We start from the raw sequence: 27,555 nt of genomic DNA, 5'->3' as shown, positions 1-27,555 counted from the left end.
TACAGAGTTTACATAAAAACATCATCACAACATTTACAAAAATGAATCTATCATCATATCAGTCTATATATCCATCTATCTGTTCATCTATCCATCTATCCATCTATCTATCTGTCAGCATTAAAAACGAATTTCACAGGTTAAGCTTTGCGCATGCGCAGCAGAACTTTTCCGCCTAGCCTGTGGTGCTACATGCACTTCCTCATTGGCAGTGATAGCAAAGTGTTCTCACACACCAGCGACGTTTGTGACAGAAGTAACACACCGCGGGTCTCGTTTTATTTCATCTCTGAGCCTCGCAAATGTCGAAGCCACCTCCCAAGCCGGCCAAGCCAGGTAAGAACGACGCTGCGACGGTATTGTGGTTCAAATGTAGCCATAACTTCAGCTCTCTGTCTCTTGCAAAGACTACACACCTTGTTGTCGGTGTCAGCTTAATGGGCGGACGGTGAGGTGAGCCCTTCAAGAGTGAGTGAGATATGCTGATTTCTGTCGGGTTTTTTTCTGTTAAACTTTCATGACGCAGTGGAAGGAAAGCTCCTAAACTCGGATTAATGTGAATATCCGTCATTATCAGCACTCCAGTGGAGTTGGTAAAAGCGCCTTCTCTGCTGATTGGCAGGGGGATCCAACTCTTAGCAGCAGGCCGCTGTGACTTCCCTATTTCCATCACTCATGCAAGAAGAGTGCAATCATTGAGTGGCTTTAGGTCGTAGGTTAGGAGGTGACAATGAGTCCACATGCTCGATGACAGCAGCTCAACTTCCTGCCAGCTCAGTCCTTGCTGCTATTCTGGTGACTCCATCCCAGAAGTGTGTCTATTACTCACAAAGAGAAATGTGAGGTGTATTCAAAGCACACATGTGGGTAGTGTGCATGACTTTAAATGTGAAGGAATAGCACTTAGTTTGTTAAACACCTATAGATTGTTTCTGTGCAACAGGTGTCATCACAAGTCATGGCAGGTGTAAAAAAAAAAAAATGTTTAAAAAATAGTTGGTATGAGAAGCAGCAACAACACATCATCTTCACACCTGCTGTAAAACCTGCGCTCAGTTTCCAGTGTATCAGGCCCTCACCCACCCACACACATTCCTATCTTTCTTACATCAGTTATTCAGTCGACTTCACTGATGCACACTAAATGAGACGGACAGAATATTAGAAACGGACCAAGAATGAACGTTGAATCAACACTTTTGTAAAACGGTTTAAACCAAAAAACAGATCATCACAAACTTCACGAAGGCCGGATTTATTGACTCCATCTTAGCTCAGGTTTACTTAGGTGTGCTTCTTACTGTTACACACCCTTGCACATCTTTTCTCTATTAATATACACTTTAATAATATACTTGTTTGAACATACTTTATTTTTATTTGTTCACCAAATTTTCACATTTCTTTTATTTAAATTATGTCATACTATTGCACTGTGTTGTTACTGTTACGCCCCAAATCACCTCGCCAAATTGCTTGTAAGTGTAACGTACTTGGCAATAAACGATACTGATACTGGCAGCTGAGTGTATTCTCTCCAGGTCACATCCTGTGCATCAGGCGATGGCAGGTGTAAGAAAAAAGGAAAGTCAACGCAGTTAGCACTGGATGTCAGAGAGTCACTTCAAGAATCTATAAAGACACCAAAGATGCTCTGAAGTCTCACAGGGGACGACCAGGCACAGTTCTGCAGACATCTTGTACAGTGCGTCATGTTCAGCCTGCATTATCGTTCATACTCGTCGAGTTTATTCACGAGGCGGCTCCATGACGCCACACCTGGTTGAGACGGCAGGCGACACCGTCTGTCCCCGTCTGTCCTGACAGATGGCTGGTTGGTGTTCAGTTATACGAGGCAAAGTCGGAGCCTCACGTGGTCACGACTGATGTAGTTTTATTATTTTATTTCTATGCCGTAATTCACGTGGATGGCTGAGGATTCACTGCCTTGATGAGCTGTGCTGCATTGTGAGCAGTGTACAGGAGATGTATTAATGCTGTTGTGTGGTGCTGTGCAGCTTGTGATCCTTCTTAAGATAACGTAACTGTCCCTCTGATGGAGCCAAATTAAAAAAATAGCATCTATCTACAAAGATCAATTAAAACCTTTTTTTTCAGTGGGTAATTGAAGAGATCTTGAGCTTGTGTCCCATGTTAACTTTTTGTTTTTTTTGTGGTTGAACAATGCAATCTAACTAACAGGACCAGACTTGTGAGTTTATTTTCTTTGTGCTGAGGAAGAGTGTCAGTTTTGTCAGGAATGTAGAGAGGGCAATTCTGGAGATCTGTGTGTATTCTCTGGTGCAAGACATTATAGTGTCTGTGCTAATGACTCTTGGTGTCGTATTTTTGGAGGCTTTGATGGTTTTGGGTTTTTTAGGGTTGGGCTTTGCAAAGGAATGGGAAAGACCAGACTGTTGGAGTTGCTCTTGCAATGAAATAACACAGCTGGAAATCATCAAAAAGCCCACAAGCTAAATTAAATATACTGACAATGTTTTGCTCACTCTGAGGACATTTTTTTTTGAAGCTAGAATGAGTCTTTGTATGAGCCTCGGGCTTTAAAATCCAGAGAGAACGTGGACTAGTCGGCACAGGCCTCCGTGTGTTTTAGGGGACGTGACCGGGCCTGCAGAGCTGACATGGTTGCTGGTGTTGAACAGAGCTGAGCTTGTGCATTCGGAGACACTGAGGCAGTGTGTGCGAGCTGAACAGAACGCCTGACTAACAGCAGAGGGGAGTAACAGCTCTCCAACGTTTAGCTCTGTTGACTCCAGCAATCTGCATTTACCAGACTTATACGTCCAGAATTAACTGCGTTACGCATATTACCAGTAAATACATTTTGAGAGAGGCTTTTTATGGGTCAGCAGTTTCTTTTTTTACTCTTCATTCAAATTGTAGCTGATGATGATCATTCATTTTGAACATGTTTGTCTATTCATTTGTTAGTTTATCGAACTCAATAAGAATATACAAGAGGAATAAAAATACTCTACAGCATATAAAAACATCACCGAATTTAAAAAAAATATTTTTTAATAATGTATGCTAATTATACATTCATGTAATCTGATTATACAACGGAACAAACAAATACATACAAAATATTTGTGATAAAAATAGCAGTAGAGATACACTTTGAAAGGGAAGTCAATAGTGAAGCACTGAGTGATGTTTATTTACAAAACTGATGCAAATCAGAATAATTTGCACTGCAGACGTCGCACGTTTTGGAGTTAACCGAAAACAAAAGCTGGTACTTTGGCTTTCGTTTTGTCGAGATCGTCTGTTTAGTAAACTTAGTGTGTATTTAGCTAATATACAGTATACTGCACACAACATCAGCCATTGTTTAGTCCCACAAATCAATAGTTGGTAGACATAATTAAAAAAAAAACAAGTAATTGTGTAATGTGGCACTGCTTCTTTAAGCTCTCATGTCGTTCTCCATGAACTGGTTGAGCTGTCGGCTAAGGCCGCATTCACTCTGGTAGCTTTCTAGCAGCAGAGCTAACGTCGGGCTCCACATCACATGTCCCGAGGGCACAAGGACCAGCTATGTGTTTCTGTCCCTGCACTGCATGTCAACATGTGTCTTGTTGTTGGCTGCAGCAGAGATGCTGTGGTGGACGCAGGCGCTCCAGAGCAGACATGAGGAGCTGTGTGTCTGAGGGCGGGTTGCATTGCTCAGGCAGGGCCACGTGCTGCTGGCTCTTAAGTGAGCTGATTGATGATGTTGGCACTTCTCTGATTAATTTAGGCAGCGACCGCCGCTTCTGAAAAGTGAAGCCAATGTGGAAGTGCATTCAACTTGCGTTCTTTCGCCATCGGCCATCGGAGGTCGACTCCTCTGGTTGCAAAAATAAGTCAGATTGTGTAGAAGTCGATGAGAAAATGAACCTCAGTAAACATGAGTTTATGGTCTCAAGTCTTCTTCAATACAGCATGATGTTCATTTAGTAATTTATGGTCCTATTTATAGTAAGACAGACCATAAAGCAGGGTATGCTTTAGGGCGGGGCTACCTTGTGATTGACAAGTCAGTTAAAAATGTATTTTCCAGTGTGAGGTTGTACTTAGCTTCACTCTCTCATGACACTTCTGGTTGCAAAAAACCAAGATGGCGACACTCAAAATGCCGAACTCGAGGCTTCAAAGTCCACAAACCAGTGTGTCACGTCACGATGACTGCGTCCACTTCTTATATACAGTCTGTGGATTTATTGCACTCTCATGAGTCATTTACCACATTAAGGCTACATTCTGCGCTCGCCTGTGGCCTCATTGTCATGAATCTAAGCCGTTTATTCTACAGAGCTGTTGAGTGGTAGCATACGTGGTTTCACCTCACTTTCTCCATTTATATTCTCATGCACAGTGTTCTCTGTTCAACACTCTTTTGCATACAGGGATGAGGTTAACGCTCCACTAACAGTCTGCAAATATTTCTTCTAACATGAAATCTCTTTGTTTTCTCTCAACTAGGCCAAGTCAAGGTGTTCCGAGCACTGTTCACCTTTGACCCCAGAACGGTAAGAGATTTTTGTTGGTTTAGATGGATTTGATGATTGTTGAAAACTATTCATTCAGTCCATTTTTTTTATTTTCGATATCTAATACTTTAACATACCTCTTCAATGGATTTTAATATATGAAGCGGCTGTTAACTCCTGTATCTGAGCATTTCTATTTACGTTGCTGTGCAGAATAACAGCCACAAAACAATCCCTAAATCAACAAGGGCTTGAACAGACTTCAATGTGCACATAAAATCTCCAGTCATTTCAGAGAGAGGGCGTTCCTATTTGATGTTCTACTAATGCAGATGTGCGCACATGTCCCTTCAGATGGTAAAAGACAGATTCAAAGGCGGAATATCCTGCTGGTAAAGTTGCTATTCCAGCATTGGCAACAGCTGCCTGCACCGCAAAGCAACCCAAAAAAAGACACTCATTAAAAGAGGAATCTGACAACAACCACAACAAGACACGTCAGTATCTGTGAAGCGTATAATAGTTTATTTCTTTTCCATCTCTGAAGCGCTTCGTGGATATTGTGGCTAGCCAGAGCCTCAAATCAGTCTGAGTTTGCAAAGAAAACAGGACTGTAATTCTGATAAAAATGCTGATAAATGCATCGGGATTACAATCACCATCTGATTATATAAAGTGAACAATTCCATACCCACTAAACTGTCACTAGTCCCTCTTTTTATGTCCTCCATCAACAGTTTCAGGTTTAGTAGTCTGGATTATTTCAGTAGGCGGTGAACAATGAGGGGAAAAAAGGGGATAAAAAAACACAAAAGTCAGTCTTAGAATCCTGCGAAGGCATGAAACTGACTGATTAGTCCAGAGTCACATTGTCGTTTTTATTTCAGCCAGACGAGCTGTGCTTTGAAGAAGGAGACTTTTTGTACATCTCTGACACGGTGAGTAAAGCCTCAGAGATTTTTGCTGCGGTCTTCTTCTCCATGTCTTCTTCTCCATGTCCCATTTAGTTTGAATCTTAATTTGCACTTCTTCTTCCTCTTTCTTTGGAATGTCAGTGTTGCACTCTTTGCATTTTGTGTTTCTATTTTCCACCTTACAGTCAAAACCGTCTTCCCTTTCCTTCTTCCCTCCCTCTTTATTTCACTAATAATATCCTTGCTCACTTTGTCCCGTTTGTCTCCACACATTTGCCTTTTTTTAAAATTTAAAATACAAAGATATCTGCATTACTATTATCCCCAGAGTGACAGTAATTGGTGGAAGGGGACGTGCCGAGGAAGGACGGGACTCATTCCAAGTAACTATGGTGAGTAGTAACCTTAGAATAACCGTGATAGTGAATCTTAGATAATGCACTAATAGTCTTGTTTTGTCTTTTTAGTGGCTGAGCAGGCAGAGTCTATCGACAATCCAATGCACGAAGCAGCCAAACGAGGTGCGACAACTATCTACACGTCTGTGTTTCAAAGTGTTTATTTAGTCATTATTTTCAGTAGCCTTCTCGGTTTAACTCTGTGTGTGTGTGTGTGTGTGTGTGTGTGTGTGTGTGTGTGTGCTTCGTGTGCACATATTTGTTCATTTAAACAGGCAATCTGAGCTGGCTGAGGGAATGTGTGGAAAACAAGGTTGGAATCAACGGGCTGGATAAAGCTGGAAACACTCCCCTCTACTGGGCATGCCACGGAGGACATAAAGGTAACTGGTTGTTAAAACATGTTAAGATTTACTTTTTTGATATGAACAGAATGGATTCAGGCCTCAAAAACATCAGCTTCTTTTGACAAACTCTTAATCTTTCCGACTGGCAGCAGTGATGATTGGGCTGACTCATTGCGTACAGCACTTTGTTGAGGCAGTGACTGAATGTAATCCCATAAATCTTGAATTGTGACACACTGGAAGATTCGTTTTACATGAAGTGCAGAAAAACAGGAAGTTAGCCTGTTCCAGTTCTTCTGTGTTCCTCCATTGTTCCCACGTGATTGTTATGTGATACATGTCGAACTCTTCACCCAATCCGTTGCTCAAAGTTCTCTTTTTTTATTCTCTTTTCTTTGTGTATCAGATGTGGTGGAGGTGTTGCTAAGCCATCCCAATGTGGAGCTCAACCAGCAGGTAGGTTGGGTTTAAAAGAACTCATTCAGGCATGAAAGTAGATTAACTAATGCGTCCAAAACCCTTATAACATACCTGAAATAAAACTATTTTTAAAAGATATCTAATAAAAGCGATGCAGCGTGAGGACAAATATTGTGCAAACAACGATGAAATCCAAAATGGACTTGAACTGTCGGTGCTTGTGCAACAACCGTGATGACGCCGCGTCGATGCTAGAAACAGAACGAGCGTCTCCACGCTGAACAGCCTGCTGCTCATCTCAGTAGATGGACCGGGGGTCGCCTCCCTCCCGCACAGAGATTTGCAGGGGATGTGGGAGAAAAAGACGACCGAAAGAGAAAACAGAAGTCCGTCATCAAAGCAGACTGGCTGTCTTAGGCTATACTTGGCCTATTTATTTGTGTCCACTATTGCAGTTTGAGATTATTTTCTAAATAAGTGTTTTGGCGCGCCTGGTCGAGTGGAGCTATCTATGATACTGAAAGGGTGATTTTATTCCGGCATGATAAATGAACAATATAACCTTCTGTTTTATTGTGTTTGATCACATCCTCAATGTCAAGGCAAGAGAGGGAAAATAGTATGCTTCTTGATGAATTACATTTCTACAAGATGGATTCAAATATTCCTGCAAATGTAGTTATTTACAATATTCTATAAATGATCTATTATCTAATATTCTATGAATGTTACTTACACAGCTGTAAGCAGGCTTCATAGTCTATACAGGCCCACTGTGGTTTGTGATTTATTTTATCCCGACCAAGTGATGTTCAGTCTGTACTGTGGAGAAAAGCAAATGAAAGGAATTTGTCTCCCATAGGGTTAGATATCATGTCACTTTAATACAAATAAAGTTGAGCAGGTAAATCTAAACTGTAAAAAGTGAGCCTTGACATTACGACCTCCCCCGCGGATGGGTGAGAAACACTTGATCCATTCATGATACTGCAAGATGGGGGAGAAAAGTAAGGGAAACGCCTAAATACATCCGCTGAGCAACATAAAGACGATACTCGCATACAGCACAAAAGGGGTCACTCAGTGGTTTGATGACGTCTCTACCACCATCATCAAAACACTCAATGAAGGAATGTGTTTTAGAAAACGTATTGTGAACAACCTTCCAGTTTAGTCTCAGAGACTTCTATGACGAGACCAATTGATGCTATTCTGGAAGCTGCTGATGGGCCGACGTATTACTTTGTGCATCTGTCACCCATCTGTATTTCAGGCATAACCAGCAGTTAGTTTTTTTTTCATATAGCTGTGGTTTGGGTCACACCGTGGCGTGTGGTTTCACATCTTAAGTTCAATGACGTCAAATAGAACCCTTGTCAGGGCGTTTGTCTGTGATGTGGATGCTTTGTGTTTCAGAATAAACTTGGGGACACTGCTCTGCACGCTGCTGCCTGGAAGGGTTATTCTGACATTGTGGAAATGCTGCTGAACAAGAGTGAGTGTCGAGCCTCGTCTCGTATTTGGTTTTATGAAAAAAAAAATTGGGCGAGCAGGTCGTGTTCTTTATTTGGATGGATATCGACACAGAGCAGGGAGAACGCTTAGACAAAGCTCCATAAAGGTTTTTATCAAACCATAAAAGGAGAATGTGTGGTTCCAAATTGAGGAAACAATAACCAGCTGACTCTCCACGTTTTGTGTGCCTCCTCACGTGCTCACAGTTTTATCTCTGTGTCTTCCTGTGTGTAGTTTCTGGTCTTTTAGTGTGACTGTGTTTGTTTCAGATCCGAGGACGGACATCAGGAACAACGAGAATAAGCTGGCTCTGGAGATGTCCACCAACCCAATGTGTGCTTCACTTCTCAAGAGGAAGCAGGGAAGCAGTAAGTACAGTGGCCACTAGGGGGCAGCCTCGCAGCGCACACACACACACACACACACACATACAGTATCTCTGAGACAGGCCACACACTCCCACAGGGAACAGAATAATATGCTGAACTGGGGTTGACTGTCAGTGGACAGCATAGACAATCCTTGAGAGTAGCACCAGCATCAGTGCAACAAAGATCAGGAACTGTTCAAGGACCATGAATGAGACTCTCGTACATTGTGAACTAACTCCATGAAACCACACATGCTTAGGAACGTATTTTGCAAAAGATGCAACAGACATACGGCCGCTAATAATATAAAGTGCAGAGGTTTTGCAGATGCATATAAGCAGTGGAATATTGCAATATTCCTGTCATTAATTGTCCATTTCTCTTGTTTCAGACATCACACGCACACAAAGCAACGCTGAAGAGTATTTGGACGATGAGGACTCGGACTGAGCCGGTCCTGTCGAAACATCTTCACTGTCTTCCGTTTGGTTTTGGGAGGGGGGGGGGGTCGTGGAGCTCAGAGAGATTTATTACCGACCTAAAATGGATTTGCTGCTCTTTCCAACCGTAATTCCATTTTAGTTCCATTATTTTGTGCAAACACCTCAGTCCTCTGCATCACCTCAGTGTCAATTTCAAAGCTTTGAATTGAGGCGTTTTACAATTTGCCAAGTGCATTTCAACCTGCCGGGGATTTGTCTTTGGTGTTGCACACTGGGGACAGAGAGGCATAATGTATGTTGTAATGGAGAAGGCGCCAAAGCTCTAAAAAACACATTCCAAACATACAGATTGTGTTTCACCCATTTACGCTGGGCATTAAAGTGCCAGCGCAGATTAAAAGATTGGTCTGGTTTGTGTTTAGTTAAGTTTTAATGCTCCACTTGAATTACTGAACCATGAAATCACCCTAAAGGAATTTGAAATGCGTTATCTCTCACAGCTTAGAGTGCCATCACAACCAGGCACAATTTAGATCTGTTTATGTACATCTGGGAGGCAGTGCAACGTTTGTATTTAACCTTAATATTTCCTCTTTTAATGGGGAGTGCTGAGGGACCCAATGAGAGATTGTCTTGTGTTATCTGCTCGGTCAAATTAGAGGGTGTAATGTGCGTAAACGGGCCTAATGGGGGGAATGTGTCTGTAAACTGTCTTGTATGGACGCAATATTCCTCCCCCTTCATTATTATTCATGAAAGTCACCTACACTGCACATGTTTTGATCTGTTATAACACCTGCACTCCTATTAATGATCAATTCAGTTTAATTAAATAATACAACCCCTGTAAAGCAGACTTTAAATTACTCTTTCAAGCTTTTGATGGTGTGACCTCCATTCTGGGAGATATTTTCTGGTTTGTTTTTTTGCTGCTTTCCCACAGATTTAATATATATATCTATATCTATATCTATATAGATATAGATATATGTGTGTTAAAGTGCCTTAAGTGTGACATAGAAAGTCTCTTTTGTATCAATGTGAACAGGCTGTTATCTTCTGAGGTTGTGAATTTCTTAAGATGATTTTGTTCTAGATTTCTATCTGCTCTCTCTTTAATCTACAATAAAAAAATTTTAACTTAAAATGTCACTTTGAGTAGATATTTTTTGGAACATTTACAATAAATTCACACACATGGCATCTTTGGACGCAAGTGTAAAAATGAAATGTGTCAGGATTTAGATTCTTTTTTTCAAGTTACAGAAGCCTTACTATAGATTATAATTAATTACTCAAAGCGTCTTACAGTGAGCCAAATTCCTCTCATTACTCACCAAGTGTGCAAACAAACTACTTACATGTAAAGTAATACCATTGTGGTCTGCATACTCCTAAACCCCTCGGCCTCTGGCTCAGGCCCCTGCTCAGAAGTAACATGCCCAACATGAATAGTGTTTGCAATGACAAGGTCAATTTAAATAATATTGGTATCATAATAAAGGTAACACGTGGGAGATTTGCAGAGGTGTACGCATTACTATATATGTTAATGTGTATATGTAAATAAAGATGGAACACAGCATTGATGAAAGATTTCCTTCTTGTCTAACAAAACTGTAAAAGACAAGATCTTCAAACTGGCCATTTGGATACAATCTGTGCCATTTTACATTTTCTCAGGTAAAAATGTCATAAACATGTCACTGTATGTATTAATTCCATCTATACAACTGGTTTTGAAAAAAAAAAATCAATCATACCTCTGCACACAATACCACCTGGTCTATGTGCACAGCTCTAGTATGGGTGCTGTACCACAATTCATCCACGAGATCGAGACATACACCGCGTTTTCACGTGCAAGGCTGAAGGATGACGGGCTCCTCGATGCAGGAGTGCAGTGTGCAAAAGCTTCTCCACACCATGCACATGAGCAGAGACGGCTGGAAGCCAGTCAAAAGAGATCCAGAGACATTGGAGTAACGATTAGCAGCACATGAAACAGAAAAGGTTATAGATAACTCATGCTTATGTTTGTATATAGTAAAGGTTTTTCTTCTAGTTTCGTGAGTTTTGGTCGCATGGTGATCATACTTTATAATCTGTCGAGTCTCGGCTTTCACAGCGGTTAGCATCAAGTAGCAAAATCGCTAGCATCACTGTTTTTTTGTTTTTTTTTGCAGTGTGCTCATTTAGTTGCTTGATTTTTTTTTTTTTAATTGAGTTGAATTGGTTGCAGTGAGAGCTTCTTACCGTGGTGTGCAGGATGAATATGTTACTCTCTGGTGTTTGTCAATGTGCAGTAATTGAACCCGGTAATTACGGTAATTGGGAGGGCGGGGGCGGTCGGGTTCAATCAATGTCATGACTGATAAAATAGGGCAGGAATGCACGCCAATGAACATTAACACAGAGTATAATCGATTAAAAAAAAGTCAGTTCAAAAGTCAAAGAATTCCTTTATTACAAAGTCAGCATGTTGATGATGTTCCAAAGAAGGCAGAAAGGGCAAAACAAATAGATGTGTAGACAGAAATACAGCAAGTCTCTCGTGAGGGATTCAGGTACATGCTACATAACTGCCAGGCCAGAGAGAGAAAAGAAACAGATCGTTAAAACAGAGAGAAGGCCCCTAACTCTTAAACATTTCTTCCTGACTTAACATAAACAGGAATTGCTCAAAAAGATATAAAACCCACCTCTTCGTACTTTACGAGTACACACACAGCGGAGGAAGCAACTGGTATTTATCAAGAGTAGCAAGTGCGGACTAAAACCATTTAACTGGCTAACAGTTCAGGTCAAAAAAAGGTTATTTATCCTCAGTCAGCATCCATGTAGGGAACAAGAAATCTGTCCTGGTATAAAAATCTGAAATCTGGTCCCTCTTCACTGAGCAGATAAGAGAGAGGAAGTGACGGGAGGAAGCTTTTTAACATTTGTGATGTATGTCTGAAGCTGAATGTCAGACTGAGGGCATCCTGCAGCAGCAGAGGATGTGAGGAGAGAGGTAGCGTCTTCAGAACCAACCGCCCCTCTGGGATTTATTTAGGAACACTGAGCGGCAGACTTTCCCCAGGGCTTTTCATTGTTAGGAGTATCAGTATCAAGATTTATGGCTTGACTTAGCGGTACGAAATTCTGATAAATACACTGCCCTTCAACAACAATGCTCACTCGGGTAGCAACGGATTCTGTTATTTGTGGGTGCAGGAGGAGATTATAAGGAAGCGGTTCTGATTAATTTATAGGCCTCCAGTAATACAAGGTAGGCCTGAACCAGACACACGCGCACACACACACACACACACAGACAGACAGACACGGTCAAAGTAAAACAAAACTGCAGCATTAGCTCCACTTTAAGTAAAGAGCTCTGTTGATTCTGTGCATTTTATCAAACTTGACGGCAGCACAGTTTGACATTTTGACAAATATGCTTAATTTGCTTTGTGGCGGGGATGAGAAGAGTTACATCGCTACCATATTTTTCGATTAAATATAAGACACCGGGACGTCTGAAGCTCAAGAATGAACTTCTTAATGTAAAAATCTCAACAATGTTAATCTAAATAAAAGTCTGTGAAGTCACAATTTAATGCCAGACTCTTTTTTTTGTCTCGGACCAGTTACCCAAAAACTAGCAGATTAAATGTGCTCGATTAAGAAATGGCACCTTAACCTGGGTAAAAGGACCAATTGTTGATTTTACAAGTCCATTTTTAAGCAGGATTCAGAAAAAGAAGAAACAAAAGCGGATGTGAGGTGTTGAGGTGCTGGAGGCCAGATTTAGTTACCAGGCTAATCGTTTCCCGTCTTTGCTTTAAGCTAAGCTAACCGGCTGCTAGCTACAGCTTATTGGCAAGTTTTGCTAACACTCGGGCAGACAGCAAATAAGGGCATTTCCAAAAATGTTGAAGTATTCCCTTAATGTGTCGGTAGTAAAATAAGGGGTCGTCTTGAGACACAAACCGAAAAATGAACCTCTTCTTTTTGAAGAGGACAGAATTCCACCAGATATGTAACTATATATTCATTTCAACAAAATGTTGCCAAACCAGTATAGGCTTCGATTATTTGTGGAATGAAAACCTTCATTTCGTTACATGAAAACAAGCAAATCAAAGCCAAAAGGACAAATACCAATACATCCATACAACGATGTCCCCTTCATCCTGTAATTCAGTTTCTCTGATACGAGCAGTAAAGAATGGAGATGCCAGCCCGTCGACAAGGCACATTTGAGCGTAAAACCTATTCATGTAATAATAAGGCCTTTTCAAACACAAGCTGTGGTTATCATTAAGACTTTAAGAGAGGCTGTATGAAAAAGAACATCAAGACAGATCAAAAATGATCCCTCAGAGTCACATTAGTAATTATTCACTTTTCTCATATCTTAGTTTTTCAGCCAAACCTAAATAAGAAAAACGTTTTCCTTCGTGGCTCTTACAGATCAGCTTACAGATCCTCACTGTCCTGTGTCTCCAGCACGTCAACCTGTCCATAAGCTAGCTGATTTATAGCTATGTGACGATGCATTTTACAGTTAATCAAATAGGTTTTTAATCAACCCTTAAAAGAACATCTGATTATTCACTTTATGTTTTTAAGTTTTTTACTGGACAGCATCAATATATTCCTCCAATGTTTGCTAAAGACTCAGAATAGACGCATCTTTTCACTAAGGTAAAACATGTCATTAATGTATATTCTTATCAAGATAAGACCTCAGCAAAGGGGAATTTCATAAATTCTGAGGACTTTCAAAATAAACAGACAACATTATGGAAGAAATAATCAGGCACTGAACAAGAGTCCCTTCTTTCAACCCCTCTTTGAAGAAATAAATTCAGATATGACTGGAGCACTGGAGGAAATGTCACTATTGGCTAACCAATGACATTACTTACAACTAAAGGATGAGGACGAGTGAAGGGAGGATTTGCTGGTATTCAGACCATTGAAATGAATACTGACGGACTGATGGATCATATCTCACTACCATGTACATGCATACACTATGAATAAACGATTACATTATTGCCCTATTGCACATTCAGTAGCACTGCAAGTTTTATCAGAATGAAACCAGTTGACGGATGCTGAAACCCCTCGGTGTGTTTGTTTCTGTTGGCTCAGGTAGAAAGCAGTCTTCCTTTAAAATGTTAACGGACTCTGGTCTGAATTCCAGTAAATACAAGTTTAAGTCAAAGCAGCCCAGGTTGTGCCTGTTTCATAGCTCAACAACTTTAGCTGAAGACTGAGCTTAAGACCTTTCACAATCACATTAGAAACGGGAAGACATATAAAAAGCCTTGACATAAAATAATTCACTTCCTTGTACCTGCCAGACACAAACTTCACTTCATGTGTACGAGTTGAACTAGCTTGTGAAACCTACATGGATCCAGTTGAGCCTGAAAGTTCATTTTTGACCTCTGAAACTATTTGACAATAAAGTCTAAACTTAACTGGAGCTTTCAACCGTATCTTAAAAAAAACAGTGTCTTCTAAAGCAGATAGTGAGGCAGTTAAAAGCTCCATAAAAAGCTAGTAAGTGGACTTTAGGTTAACTTTTTTTGTTGTCAAAACACATTGATCTAAATGCACCATCGTGTTTATGCCGGTTCAGTCTGCTTTGATCTCTTACTAGCTTAAAAGAAATTAACGGTTTTGACTAAATTCATTTGGGGATGCTATTCGTCCATTCTTGACACTTTTTCACCTCCTTCTCCAGTTTGCCTTGACCTCTACACAACAAAAAGGTCATGGGAAAGTTACACAAAAACAAGGATTCATATAATTTAAACGTTCAGAGTCAGAGTGTGTGGAAGAACAATCGGAGACAGCTTGACTCGACTTTAGAGCCCACTGCCAGGCTACAAGTAAGGTATAAAATAATGGAACTCTTTGTTTAAATAAATTAAATTAGGATGGTTAAAAGAAAACAGAATAAAACGAAATAACTGGGATAAAACATGTGACGCCTTGGACAATCAGCTAATAAAAATTCCCTCCCAGAAAATAATTTCTTTAACTGATTTTTCTCTTCTTTTCTATTTTTTTGCAAAAATGAAAATATAGTTTTTTTCAATGTTCTTTGCAAGTTTCCATTTAAAAAAAAAAAATGATAGTACCCACGAGTCCTCTTTGAAATATATCTACAGCTGTACAATAGGTCTTGCAAGTGAATTCATGAAAAAAAAGAAAAGAAAAATGAGCGCATTATTTTACATAAAAAAGCCTCTTTACAGATATGGGTTAAAAAGGGTCATATTAAACAATATAAAAAGAAGATAGAAAGACAGCGTTCGCTAATGAGATTCTTGGAGATTCGTCTTCTCTTCGATGGCCTGTTTCACTATTTCAGCCAACTTCAAGCGGTCGACTTTATCGGAGAAGGATCGTCCTGCAATGGAAGAGTTGGTGGTTAGGGACCTGGTAACCACATAAACAACGTAAAGCTACAGATGAATGAGTGAATGATTCATGCTTCTACCCGGAACAAAGATATCAAGACTGTATTGCTGAGCCAATTCACACAAACTGATCATTTGTCTTTTTCACCGTAGCAGTTATTAGGCTTTAACCACAGCCACTCATTATTCAAAGTAGAATATAATCAACACTTGTTTACTGTTGATGTTTGGAGGAAAATGGAGAAATGTTGGTTCCAATAATTAAAGCTGTACAGTCGTTTACATTTTTTTATTAATCTGCTAATTATCTAAATTAATCGTTTGGTCTATAAAACATCAAAATAACAAAACGTTCCATTTGTTATCTCATAAAACAAAGACAAGCAGCAGATCGTTGCACAAACAATGAATCCAATGGTTACGGCTCTACCGACAGCCCATCAGTCCTCGGCCGTTCAAGATCACTTCCTGTTTGAACTGCAGTGTAATGTTTGGTATATTTATTTCTTCATATGGACAACTGAGCTGCGTTTGTAACTGCAACAGCTTTTTTTGTCAGCCAGATGAAACACAAAGGCCAGATAATGTGTGGCGTCATTACAGCTGAATAAACACTGTGAGGGAAAAGAAAAATATTCCAGAGCTAATGTCAGATGAATTAACAAATGAAAACTACCGGTAAATTCTAACAGCGTTTTTCCAGATGTCAAAACTTTTAATTGTTTAACTGATACAAAAGATTGCCAGACAGAGACGAGATGAAATGGTACTGACCGTCCCAGCTGAGCCCCTGCAGGCCGTCTCTCAGCTGTTTACAGTCTCTGTTGAACCTCCAGGCGTCATACATCACCTCGTTCAGCTTCTCGTCCTCGTTTTCTCCTGAACAAACAAAAACAGTCACTTCAGGAGCGACTCTCTTTCTCTCAGAGCTATTTAACATATGGAAGAGAACAACTTTTAAAAAAAAATCATGTCTTCTCACCTAATATAGATCTATATAGCTAATATTATGGCTGGGCAATATTTAGATATTTGATCAATATCGTGATAGGAGACGAAGATATCGTCATAGATTTTGGAATGTCTACTATTTTGTCACAGAAACATTTAATTTGCTCAACTCCATATTGCGTAGCCGTAATTATTACAGCTTGATTACAAGTCAATGTTTATATATTATACCTGTTGTAATGTGGGTGAGTTTCTCAGCACTTACATAGCAAAAGTTAAGTTATAGCCTATCTTTGCAAAATGCTTCTTAGTTGAATACAAATGACTGAAATGTAGATATGGTGTCTGTGGTGTAATGTGTTGCAGCTAATTACACCAGTGTATACACTGATGCACAATATATGGAGTGCACAAAGTATGTATTCAGCAACACGCTAGCTGCATGTGTTCTTTCGGTCTAGTTCATTAACATTTCGACATCAGCGTGCGTTTACTGACCAGCTTGTGGTAGTATACACTGTGCAATGACGTCTCGTAACTTTTCCAGCGCCACGTTGGAGTCTTCTCCTCCGTTCTCTGGGTCATGAATGAAGAAACCGTCACTGGGCTTTGGGCTGTAACATGGACACCGAAACACATTTCAATCTTTGACCCAATTAGGAGAAAAGTTAGTGAAGAGAATGAGATGTTGGATTTAGATTTAGCACTAAGTAATGCATTTACCACAGGAAGGCAGATAGAAACATAAGCTTTTTAAGACACAAGATGAGAAAACGTGACACAAAACTCTCAACACAAGCAATCGTACCCGAGTAGTTTTCGCTTCCTGAGGATTGGGTTGTTGACAGAGTTTAAAGGCTTCAGGCTGACGTTCAGATCCTGAATTCTCATGTTGGCCAGCTGCTCTGCATGAGCCTGCTGGATACCAGCGACTACCGCCTGGAAGGTGAGAGGACAGACGGTAAGCAAAGGAAGAAGAGGACCCTAGTACTGACTTTCAACAGTGGCCTCAGCTGCCGTCAATTCATTCAGGAACGGCAGCGTGACCGTGCAACATTGGGCAAGATTGTGCACCTTTAACTTCCCACTCACCTTGTCCATCATCATCTGGGCGGAGGGCAGCACGTTGTCGAGGGCCTCGGTGCAGTTGAGCCACGGGTGAGCCAAGACTCCCTCGATGGTCAGCCTCTCCTCTGGCTTCACCTTCAGCAGCCTGCAGGGGGCGCACGAGGCCGGGAGGCAGAACACGTTATCAGACGGAAGAAGGACGAATGGCGTGAAAAAGGAAACGCTTTGTTCCGCAGCAAGATGAGATAACCAGAGACGGAGCAGGGACAAAAGAAGATGACTCACTTGCGTACGATGTCCTTGGCCATCTCAGAGATCTGGCTCCACTCATCTTCAGGGAAGTCAAAGCTGCCCGTCATAATCTTCTTCCTCATGTCCTTTGGGATGGTGCGACTGTGGTGCTTGGAGTAGAACGGAGGGTAGCCGCACAGCATCACGTAGATGATCACACCGAGAGACCACAAGTCACAGCTCTGGAGAACGAGCGAGAAGAGAAAGAGAAGCATGCATTTCAAGTGTAACTTCACCTCCAGATCTGAGCCTAGGTGGGCATGGGGCGAGACCACGCCCACTGATTCAAAACAATACCTGCCAAAGTAGGTCAAAATGCAAAGTTCAACTGGTTTGGGTCTCACCTTGTTATAGGTATAAGGAGTAGGTGAAGTGGGTATAATTCCGGACTTTTCTTTTTGGTGTCTTCTTTGAGCCTCGAGTACCTGAAGAGAAATAACAGCAGAGGGGATACATCGTGGACCACCGCTGCATTTAAGACGTCCCAATCTGTGTGTGTGTGTACATTTGACAAGTATCTTTGGATGACTTCTAGTCGCTTTTTACCTGAGGTGCTACGTAGTAGGGAGTGAACTGAGGAGTCATCAAGTCTCCTTGATCAATTTTGGCAAAGCCAAAGTCACACAACTTCACAGGTGCATCCTGTGGAAATAACAGAATCACGGAGGGCGAAGGATGAACATGGAGCGAGCACAGAAACAGATTTCTGGTTTCACTTCACTTACCATTTATTTTTTGGGGGGGATTAATACAGTCAGGTTCCAGGGAGATCATTGAATGGTTGATTTTGTAGTTTAGGACTGAAAATGCAGATTGGATATTCCAAAAACCTGCACATTATCTTGGCCAATTTCTGCCACATACATTTAGAAATTGTTCCTCATTACAGGGTGTGGAAAAGTAAAGCTGCTGCTTTACAGTCCAGCAAAGTTTATTTTCCTTCGTAGCAAAAGCACCAGTTGTGGTGAACTTGAAGTATTTATGTCGGCAACTTCCGCTACTTACCAGAGAGTTATCCTTAAAGAGCAGGTTCTCTGGCTTCAGGTCGCGATGTGCAATATTTAGGGAGTGACAATGTTCCAAGGCTTGACTGATCTACAGGGGGAAGAGACATCAGACTGAGACACCACTCTGTGTAGGTGTGTGTGTGTGTGCGCGCGTGTCAAAGCAACCTTTAAAGACACTCGATTTGAGCTGGTGTGTGTTGCTTCTTTTGACCACAAATCTCACAGTTCAACTACCTCATGTGCAGCTTTATCCAAGCAGGGGGGCTACTAATGACATGTGGAGGCTGTTACACACAGAGGAAAAGTGTTTCTCACAAACAAACACGCCGACAGAACGGACCGACCAACCAACCGAGATTAAATATCGAGCGCATTCAGAGAACCAATAAAAAACAACAGCGTCTGTGTGTCTTCACTAACCTGTTTAGTGACCTGACTGGCCATCTTTTCAGTAAAGTGCCTGTGCTGACTGATTCTGTGGAACAGCTCGCCACCCTCCATCATTTCCATGACAATCAGGAGCCGCGCTCTGAAAGAAACAAGTGAGGAGGTGTGGATGTGTCAGGGGAAAGAGCAAAAGAGACGAGATGGATTGACAAACATTCACACACACACACACACACACACACACACACACACACACACACACACACACACACACACACACACACACACACACACACACACACACACACACACAGAGCTCTTTACCTCGGGCTGGACTCATGCGGGAACTGGACACTGTTGGCGTAAACCTCCAGGATTTGCACTATATTTGGGTGGTTGGCACACATCATATGGAGACGCACCTGAATGGAAGAGAATCAAACACACCGTACTGTAATTCACTGAAATATGTTCAGAGTTTCATTTTAAAGTTGTGCAAAGTAACTACAACGGCATCCCACAGAAAGTGATAAATGTGTTTAAACTACAGCACAGACGACACAGCATTCTGTGTTTGTGAAGTTTTTTTTACCTTTATACCATTATGGATGGGTGTGTGTGTGTGTGTGTGTGTGTGTGTGTGTGTGTGTGTGTGTGTGTGTGTGTGTGTGTGTGTGTGTGTGTGTGTGTGTGTGTGTGTGTGTGTGTGTGTGTGTGTGTGTGTGTGTGGGATGAACACCTGGAAACTGAAGATGGTTTAGTACTTAAGCAGTGGAGCCGTGTGACACAAGAACCAGAACAGAGGTAAGTTTGACCTTCACTGATTTGTTATTGTAAAAATTGAGTCGATGTGTACGACCGCATTGTTTCACAAGTGGCCAGTTTACATCTTAATCCAATAAAAAGTCAGACAATAGCCGGTGGGCTCCGAGATTGCATTTCAGCCGACGCGTCCCGCCTCTCCACACGGACCGTTTACCATTTAACCAAAGCCAGCTCGAGCGCGATTGGTCAACACTGCTCTGACTACAAACAGAAGCCTCCGATACCAAAATCCTGTCCCGTTTCCTACAGATTGCAGAATCTGTTAATATAGATCACTACAAAAATATAACAAACTATGCCGAGCAACCAATAGGGAGGCTTCTTCCTACTGCAATGACGCAAGTTATTCTGGAAATTTGCCTATTAGTGACAGTTTTCACAGTTCAGCGGCGAAAGCTTGTGTGAAGAGAGTCTGTGCTGCTTGTTTTGACTGCGTGTCTCACTGCTTAACTGCTGCGTGAGCTGCTTGATCAAAACAGAAGTCTTCTAATGACACGGAGAGGCTGTCAGATCCCCGCGTTCACCGCAGGGAGACGATGTTACCAACAAAGACAGCCATACAATCAGACAGAGGAGGCACAGGAGACAGATTGACGAGGAAAGAAAAACAGGAATAAATAGAGACTTATAACAGGCAGGAAGAACAAAGCATTTTGAACCAGCCACAGACAACAGACATTAATCAAAACCGCCAGAGTAACGCTAACCTCATTCCTGGCCTTGGGGCGATCAATGAGGATCTTCAGGGCCAGGCGCTCCTGAGAGGACTTCTTCACACAAACTCTTTAGCGGGGAGAAAACAAAAGGTCAACAAACATCTCAGTCAATATGATAACCGCCCTGGGTCACAGATGTGATCCCGTACGGCGAGAATTAATAAGGTAGTTTCTGTTCAGCTCTTTACAGTTATGTGGACATCGTTTTATATGTCAGCCGATAAGTTACAAGAAATGCCAAACTATTTAACTATTTACTCATTTAATTAGCTTTTATCGTCAATTGTTACGTGGTTGAATAGGTTTCTACTGGCGTTAAAGTCCAGGGAATATGTGCTGTGAAGTTAAAAGAAAGAGACGAGAAAGCAGCCGACTAGATAGAGTTAAGAGCAGTATTTTGTCAACATCACACTTTGTTATGGGACATATGAATCTTGTCTGCATCTTTGTAATGACAGTTGAACCAAATAGAGTCATCCCAGGCCGATGTTTCATAATCAAGGTTGAACATTTTTTTGAATGACTGGTAATGGTCGTCTTCAAACTACATTTTAGGATTGCAGCAGAACCCATGAAATATGGGCCGCGCTGCTATACATGTCATTATCTGAAAAAGCCCATCAAGCCCCCCCCCCCCCCCCCCCCCCCCCCCCCCCCGCTGCAGCAGCAGCAGCAGCAGCGACTCCAACATCCACTTCAAACAGCAACCTCTGGCCCTTAAACTCAGATTACACTATTAAAGCATTACTGTGAGAAACATTCTGCTTCGGCCAAAGTTCACTTCACTGGAAAGCAATACCTACCTAATGAATCACAGAGTTAGAGGGGGAGAGATAGAAAGAGGAGGAGAATAAAAAAAAAAAGATTTGTATGAGCCTAAAGTCTCCATGAATAACTACAGATTCGAAACATCAAGAGACGAGCAGAGTTGCCCGGAAAGAAACATGAATCATAGAGTTCAAGAATGTGTTTACATGGAGGACTGATGAGTCAATTTCTCAGTATTCTCGTCACTTGAGGCCCAAACTACGCGCGTTAGGAAATAACAGACTGTCGCTATCATGGGACTGTACCAAAGTACAGGACATGCAGGAGGAATCAGAGACACAAATGGACATACTACAGCCTGCATCGAGCTGGAATCAGACAGCATAAAACAGAAGGAGCTGTTTTGAGCAGCCGCTGCGTCTGTAACGCTTTGCATTAACACAAACAGAAGTCCTCCTCGTGAAGAGATCGTATCACTGTTGGCCGAGGCGACGAGTGCAAACAGACAAAATATTAAATGTGAAAAATAACGCTGTCATTGTCCGAGTAAACAGACAAAAGGTGTGAATTAGCAAACTATTTAGAATCTGGTTGTGTAGAGCGATGCAGAGGGACGTCTCGTCTCCCAGCCTGATGACTACCTCGGTCTGTGCTTTAGATTCAGCAAATGATTTTAAAAGTAGCTACTTAATGGGTAAAAGTCATCGCTGCTTACTGCTGGGTTTTTATCATTGATCCGTCGTGCATCCACACGAATCCACCGTTTGATTCGAGCGTAGCTTCTCAAACGCAGATTAGTTGCTTTGAACAAAATGTCATCAACAGCATTTGGACTAGAACCTCAGGAAATAGACACAAATACTCTTAACATGTATCAAGTCGCACAAGAAGAAATGCTTCCCACTCAAGGGGGCGAGGGACAAAACTGTTTTGGGTCGGATGGATTCCAGCCCAGGATGCTAGAGTCACATGGACGGTGTCTGAGCCAAATGAGCCCCCAGCGACTACAACAACAGTGGCACCGGTGCCAAACATCTCCATATCAAGCCTGGAGTTGCGACGGCGTTACACACGGGGAATGAAATTAGCATCCGACACTCGCCAAATACAGGGCAAGTGTTGGCTGTGTCAGGAAAGAAATCCGGGTCACCTGTCACCACGGCAGATAGGTTTCGTTTACATTAAGAAATATCATTTATCTATAATATCAGTTTAAAATAGTCAGGGTACCACTGACTCAGCATTTTCAATTTCAAGTTTTTAAGCGTTAAATCGACATAGATTTCAGAAGAGGCAGACAAAAGAATTGAGCGGCCTGTAGAAATGTTCAGTGAGGAAAAAAAAAAAAGAATTTCAGAGCCAGGTTACCCACTAGTGGTCGGTTTAGTCTGCTCAATCCCCCATCTGACCTTTTCATATCCTCAATATGTGTTAATGTGTCAAGGATAAACTTCCAATCTGATGCAATAAAACCACACGAGAAGTGACGGGTAGGAAGGTTTCTTTGGCAGCGGTCACAAAGTTCAGCTCAGTGAGCAAATATTCTACACCTGCTCTGACATAACGCTTACAACCGCACCATACAACAGCATTCACTACTGTCCTTTCATCCTGCACTGCAGCGGCTGGGCAAGATATCGTTATTCATCTCTCTCTTTAATCCCGTCATGGGATTCACAATACAATAGTTTCAGATCTAAACAAAACTAGAAAGCAATCTCTATTGACGCTGGCTCTGCTCTCACAGCTGGGCTTAACCCGGCATGTCAGACTTCCTTTTTGTTCCCAGTTCCGTCAATGCAACACTGTTCTGGAAGCAGAAGTTTGACATCAACCTGACGCAGGACTGGAGGAAGAGCGATGGAGAGAAGAACTTCGAGACACACGCTCACCTGACAGGTCCACTGATGCCGGCTCCCAACTTCTGTGTCCAGTTAATGTTGTACTCGTCTAGAATGGACGTCTCCTGTCGGGAAGAGAAACACCACAAACAGTGGGCTGAGTCGGATGTTTGGGAAGAAATAAGAAAACACACTGTTGTGCAGAGCTGGCATTGTTAAAAAGTCCTCCAAGAAGCGATCACATGACCACACCCGAGTGCCTTCCTCCCTTTGTTCTTTTTACCTCAGACCTGATGTCTGAGGCCTGTGAGTTCATTAAATGCTTTGACCTTATTAACACAAAATATCTGCTCTGATGATTTGATTCATTGCTAATGAGTTTGTTCTCTCTCCGCAGAGCTAAAACCACAGAGAGAGAGGCAAAGAAATCTGCCTTTGAAAACACAACTTCCGATCTTGGCTGCAGGCAGCGAGTAACTGCTCTGCATTGATTGAACACATCATGGTTGTCCCACACCACCACTGGCCCACAAGAGAGAGAGGCTTTCATTATAAAACAGGATACATTTAACTAAAGCAAAACAAAATACAATGCGAGTTTGTTTTAATATGTAATGGGGAGTGTTTCGGTTAAAAATGAGCTATCTTAGCTGATCTTTCAGATGAACACATGGCCTCCGTGGGCCCCGCTAGCAGCTGGTCCCCACACAGCTTTACCTTTTTACCCCCTTATGGGCGGCCATGACAACAGGATCAGATGATTATCTTCCGTTTGAACCCTTCACGTGCTCCACACTACTGGTGGAAGTTGAGGGAGTCTTGAACTCCAAAGCATTGTGATACATATCCTCAAACGTGGCCAACTCTGACGCTGTCATCCCAAATATGCTGCTCATGGGGCGGCGGGACGCCTTCCTGCCTCAAGCAATGTACATCCAACACCGACTTGACTGGTAGGAGGAGATGGTGCCGTAGTCGAACCCCGGCTGATCATTTCTGGCCAAGTTTCATCCAGCATTGTGTAGTTCAAACTACGAAGCAAGTGGCAGAGCGACGCCTCTGGCCAGGACAGCTCCTGATGATGATGGATCCTCTTGTTGCCTCACTCTCTCTGGCCTGTTGGGCGGGGGAACCGAGGGCATCCAGGCTCAGATGGGCGGGTCAAGACTCACAGCTATCGCCGTCCTGTTGCCTGCATTGTGCCCTTACCTCAAAAGGAACCGAACTAGTCGGTTAAACGTAATATTTTATTAATGTACACATTTGGATTACAACGTCCACTCCACTCCTGACCCTCTGGCCCAACTTTGTGCTGCATTTGAGTAAAGATGGTAAAGAGAGCCATCCTACACTCATACTTTAAAGTTACTAACCCCAAACTACGGGTCAGAAAATGTAATTAGAATGATCTGAGAATATATCGGTCTTGGCCGGCACAATGCAGTAAATTGTGTGCCACTGCCAACAGGCACCATATGTTCTGATCCGTGTCACTGCCCAGTCCAATCTGGTCCGTGTGAACAAAGACTGATGACAATCGGGATTCATGATGATTACGTAACATCTCAGCCGTCACAGCTAGCCAGGGTTCTGTACCATAAACTAAATATCTTTGAAAGTTCTGACTTCACTACGCCCAACATGGGCGGTCCTGGATTATGGGTCTAACAAAGCTGGTGGTTACTGTAGAAGAAAATGTTATATCTTTAAAATTAACTGTATTCGTTTGTATTGCCTTTGGGTATTCCTGTCAGTTCTGTCTGTAGCAGTAACTCCTGTGCAGACAGAAACTATTTTACATTAATTAACAAACCTGAGTGAAACCTTTTGTTGGTGTGAAAAGAGCCCAAACCAGACCTGCAGGAGGTCACACCTTCATGTATCAATCACCTTTACATTTGTAAAACAGACCTGTATTGAGCCCATTCAAATCCACTACTATAGCCTTGTGAGTAACAGAATTGGACCTGAAAGAAACTTTTCTTCAACATTACCAATCAAACCATTAGTTTAGAGTGCCACGGTATTGATACCACAGAGTTTGGTTGAGTCCAAAGTTGGCTAACAAACCCACTAATGCTTCGTCATGACAACTTCCCAAGTGTGCTCCAGTTCTCCAGTGCCATCCCTTCAGTCAACCCGGCATTAGGTACGTTCTGACCCAACCATGCAAGCAGGGGGCCGGGGTCACTTGGGATCACATTTTACTGCTTCCATAAATGCCTGAGCAGTGACACATTGAAGGGAGCCGGTCCTGGAACAGATCCCAGAGCCAGGGTGTATGGAAATATAATGACCCCGACCATGTTAGACAGATCCAAGCTCCACAGTAATGTTTTACATACGAGTAAAACTTTACAGAACACATTGTTCAGGATTCACATTTCTACTGTTAGCTACTGTGCTGCCATGTGTTGTACCAATCTATGATTCTAGTGTACTTTTTAGTGCAGCCTTCATTGGAATCATAAGAGCAATATGCAATGAAGATGGTGTAGACAGAACACAGACGATCACGTTGTACTCAAACAAAAACATATGAAGTGACGTTGAAGTCAGCTTCCAGCTCTGCAATAACGTCTACTCCTAACGACTAACATTAACAGCATTTTCAACATTTACAGCATTTACAACATCCATCAGTGATTGCAGCTTCACAAGATTACCTTGATGAACTTGTCTGCGTTGTTGTCCTCCGACATGGTGCTGTGCTCCGGACAGATGAGGTCTGCCTCACCAATCTCAGACAGTTGACAGACACAACGCGTTTTTCTCTGACCTTCACACAGTTTCGGTCTCGCAACCCTGGGCTGGACCAAGGCTCGTTTATATTACTATTTAGGACAGAACGAGGCCATTGGGGCAAAATGATGTTCGGCCACCGGTCAGAGCTCGGGGACCTGATGTCCACCAGCCGGTTCGATGTAACGTTAGTTCGGGCCAGCAGGGCTCACAACCTCGGGGTCCGACTCGCTCTTCCAGTGGTCTTAAACTCAGTGTGGTGACCATGTAGAGTGCCAGACTCCGAGCAAGGTGAAGAGAAAAGCCGAAGACGAGTCCAACGTGGACTAGGCCACCACTTTTGGAGGAGAGCTGAGCATGGGACAAAAAGTGTATTTTTAGCCAGCGCAATGAGAGCAGAGCTCTGCTAGAGCGGAGAGGACCCCGGTGACTGGCAAATGAGCTAATGCTACTCCATCCTGTGACCGGGGCAGACGATTACACAACAGCCGTGAAACATAAAGTGAAGATCGACGATATTATCCCGGAATTGCGCTGGGTTGACCTGACACGACGAGCACACCGTGTTCCCAGAAGCACAGCAGCCTATTATGTCGTCGAGACGAGGCTGCTAACGGGCTAGCGAGTTAGCTTAGCTGGCAAGTTCGTTGTGCAGCTCTACTCAAAGCCACAGACGTTAACATTCTTCCGTGAGACAGAGCTGGCCGAATACAAATCAGCGCTCGTACGGAACTATAACACAGTCTCAGAGGTGGAAAGGGTTAATGGAGAATGTTTTCAGAGGTGACCAAGGAGATACACACATCTCTGCACTATTTAGCTAATCCCACAGTTGCTTGTCAGAGGGAATACCCCAGACTGTATATATATAAGAAGGGAATACACAAAACGAGTCCCGTAGTGAACGCCTGATGAAAACAAAACAAAATGTTTTATAAATTAGGACAATATGTGAAGTAGTATTGTTTTTCTGCGACTAAATGTGTATTTTTGATACGTATTAAGCGTGTAATGGTCGGTACATTTTTTTAATTAATTGTTTTAAATGTTGATAAAATAAATGTGGAAGTGGTCGTACCCTGGTGGGTCCTTATAAGGCCCCAGTTTTTTTTTTTTTAATAAACTTTATTAACAGTTTGTTTTTTGCACAAACGATAGGCAAACTTGGAATACAGTACAACCCAAACCGGCCTAATATATATGCATTACACACACAAATTAAAGTAGAATAATAATAACAAACTTTACGGTCCTTACCTGTGAGTTCAAAGCAGATAAGCAGATAAAAAGTTGGAAGACGAGGAAGTATGAAGTTGTTGTGACGAATCTTGTTTTATAAATGACAAAAATCCCAACAGAAGAAGACAGTTAATCAGAAGTTCAGCATATTTATCAGTAACACAGGCATCAATTATATAAGTACATGAAAAGATCACTAAATCAAATATTTCAGTGTCTAATCATCTCACTCGTGGTTTGTCGTTTCTATATCACTTTTATAAAGAATGCAAACACTATCCACATTTAATTAAATGTGAAGAAATTCAGTACAGGGGTAAATGACATTGACCACTTTGAATTGCACTTCATTTTTGTAGGGACGGGGTATTGAATCGCAACTTTTTTTTAA

General features: G+C 42.1%; 2 protein-coding genes across 2 annotated transcripts; one reads left to right on the top strand and one right to left on the bottom strand.

Annotated features, from left to right (window-relative positions):
* Positions 1-197: 197 nt before the first annotated feature.
* On the top strand, positions 198-10,081 carry ostf1 (osteoclast stimulating factor 1). Its single transcript, XM_079161153.1, has 10 exons — positions 198-336; positions 4,489-4,535; positions 5,384-5,434; positions 5,739-5,802; positions 5,878-5,931; positions 6,084-6,191; positions 6,562-6,611; positions 7,992-8,070; positions 8,360-8,458; positions 8,853-10,081. The coding sequence occupies exons 1-10, from the start codon at positions 303-305 to the stop codon at positions 8,909-8,911; spliced, it is 645 nt and encodes a 214-aa protein (XP_079017279.1). The 5' UTR covers positions 198-302; the 3' UTR covers positions 8,912-10,081.
* Positions 10,082-11,346: 1,265 nt separating this feature from the next.
* On the bottom strand, positions 11,347-26,745 carry mapkapk5 (MAPK activated protein kinase 5). The gene is made up of 14 exons (XM_079161516.1): positions 25,850-26,745; positions 23,235-23,308; positions 20,566-20,641; positions 19,358-19,455; positions 19,067-19,175; positions 18,645-18,734; positions 18,186-18,281; positions 17,984-18,064; positions 17,634-17,821; positions 17,373-17,493; positions 17,089-17,219; positions 16,779-16,894; positions 16,104-16,208; positions 11,347-15,319 (listed from the first exon to the last, which is right to left on the bottom strand). The coding sequence occupies exons 1-14, from the start codon at positions 25,883-25,885 to the stop codon at positions 15,225-15,227; spliced, it is 1,416 nt and encodes a 471-aa protein (XP_079017642.1). The 5' UTR covers positions 25,886-26,745; the 3' UTR covers positions 11,347-15,224.
* Between the last annotated feature and the right edge of the window lie 810 nt (positions 26,746-27,555).

The sequence above is a fragment of the Pholis gunnellus genome, assembly GCF_910591455.1.
Source record: "Pholis gunnellus genome assembly, chromosome: 6".
In the NCBI taxonomy this organism is placed as follows: Eukaryota; Metazoa; Chordata; class Actinopteri; order Perciformes; family Pholidae; genus Pholis; species Pholis gunnellus.
Note: the sequence above shows the minus strand (reverse complement) of the source record. Positions and strands in the feature narration are given on the sequence as shown.

Excerpts from the sequence above, each read along its gene's own strand:
- ostf1 (XM_079161153.1), top strand. The coding sequence starts at position 303 with ATGTCGAAGCCACCTCCCAAGCCGGCCAAGCCAG. Across the intron at positions 5,932-6,083 it reads GCACGAAGCAGCCAAACGAG|GCAATCTGAGCTGGCTGAGG; the intron begins GTGCGACAACTA and ends TCATTTAAACAG. Across the intron at positions 8,459-8,852 it reads CAAGAGGAAGCAGGGAAGCA|ACATCACACGCACACAAAGC; the intron begins GTAAGTACAGTG and ends CTCTTGTTTCAG.
- mapkapk5 (XM_079161516.1), bottom strand. The coding sequence starts at position 25,885 with ATGTCGGAGGACAACAACGCAGACAAGTTCATCAAG. Across the intron at positions 17,220-17,372 it reads CCCAGATGATGATGGACAAG|GCGGTAGTCGCTGGTATCCA; the intron begins GTGAGTGGGAAG and ends CTCACCTTCCAG. Across the intron at positions 15,320-16,103 it reads GCAGGGGCTCAGCTGGGACG|GACGATCCTTCTCCGATAAA; the intron begins GTCAGTACCATT and ends CTTCCATTGCAG.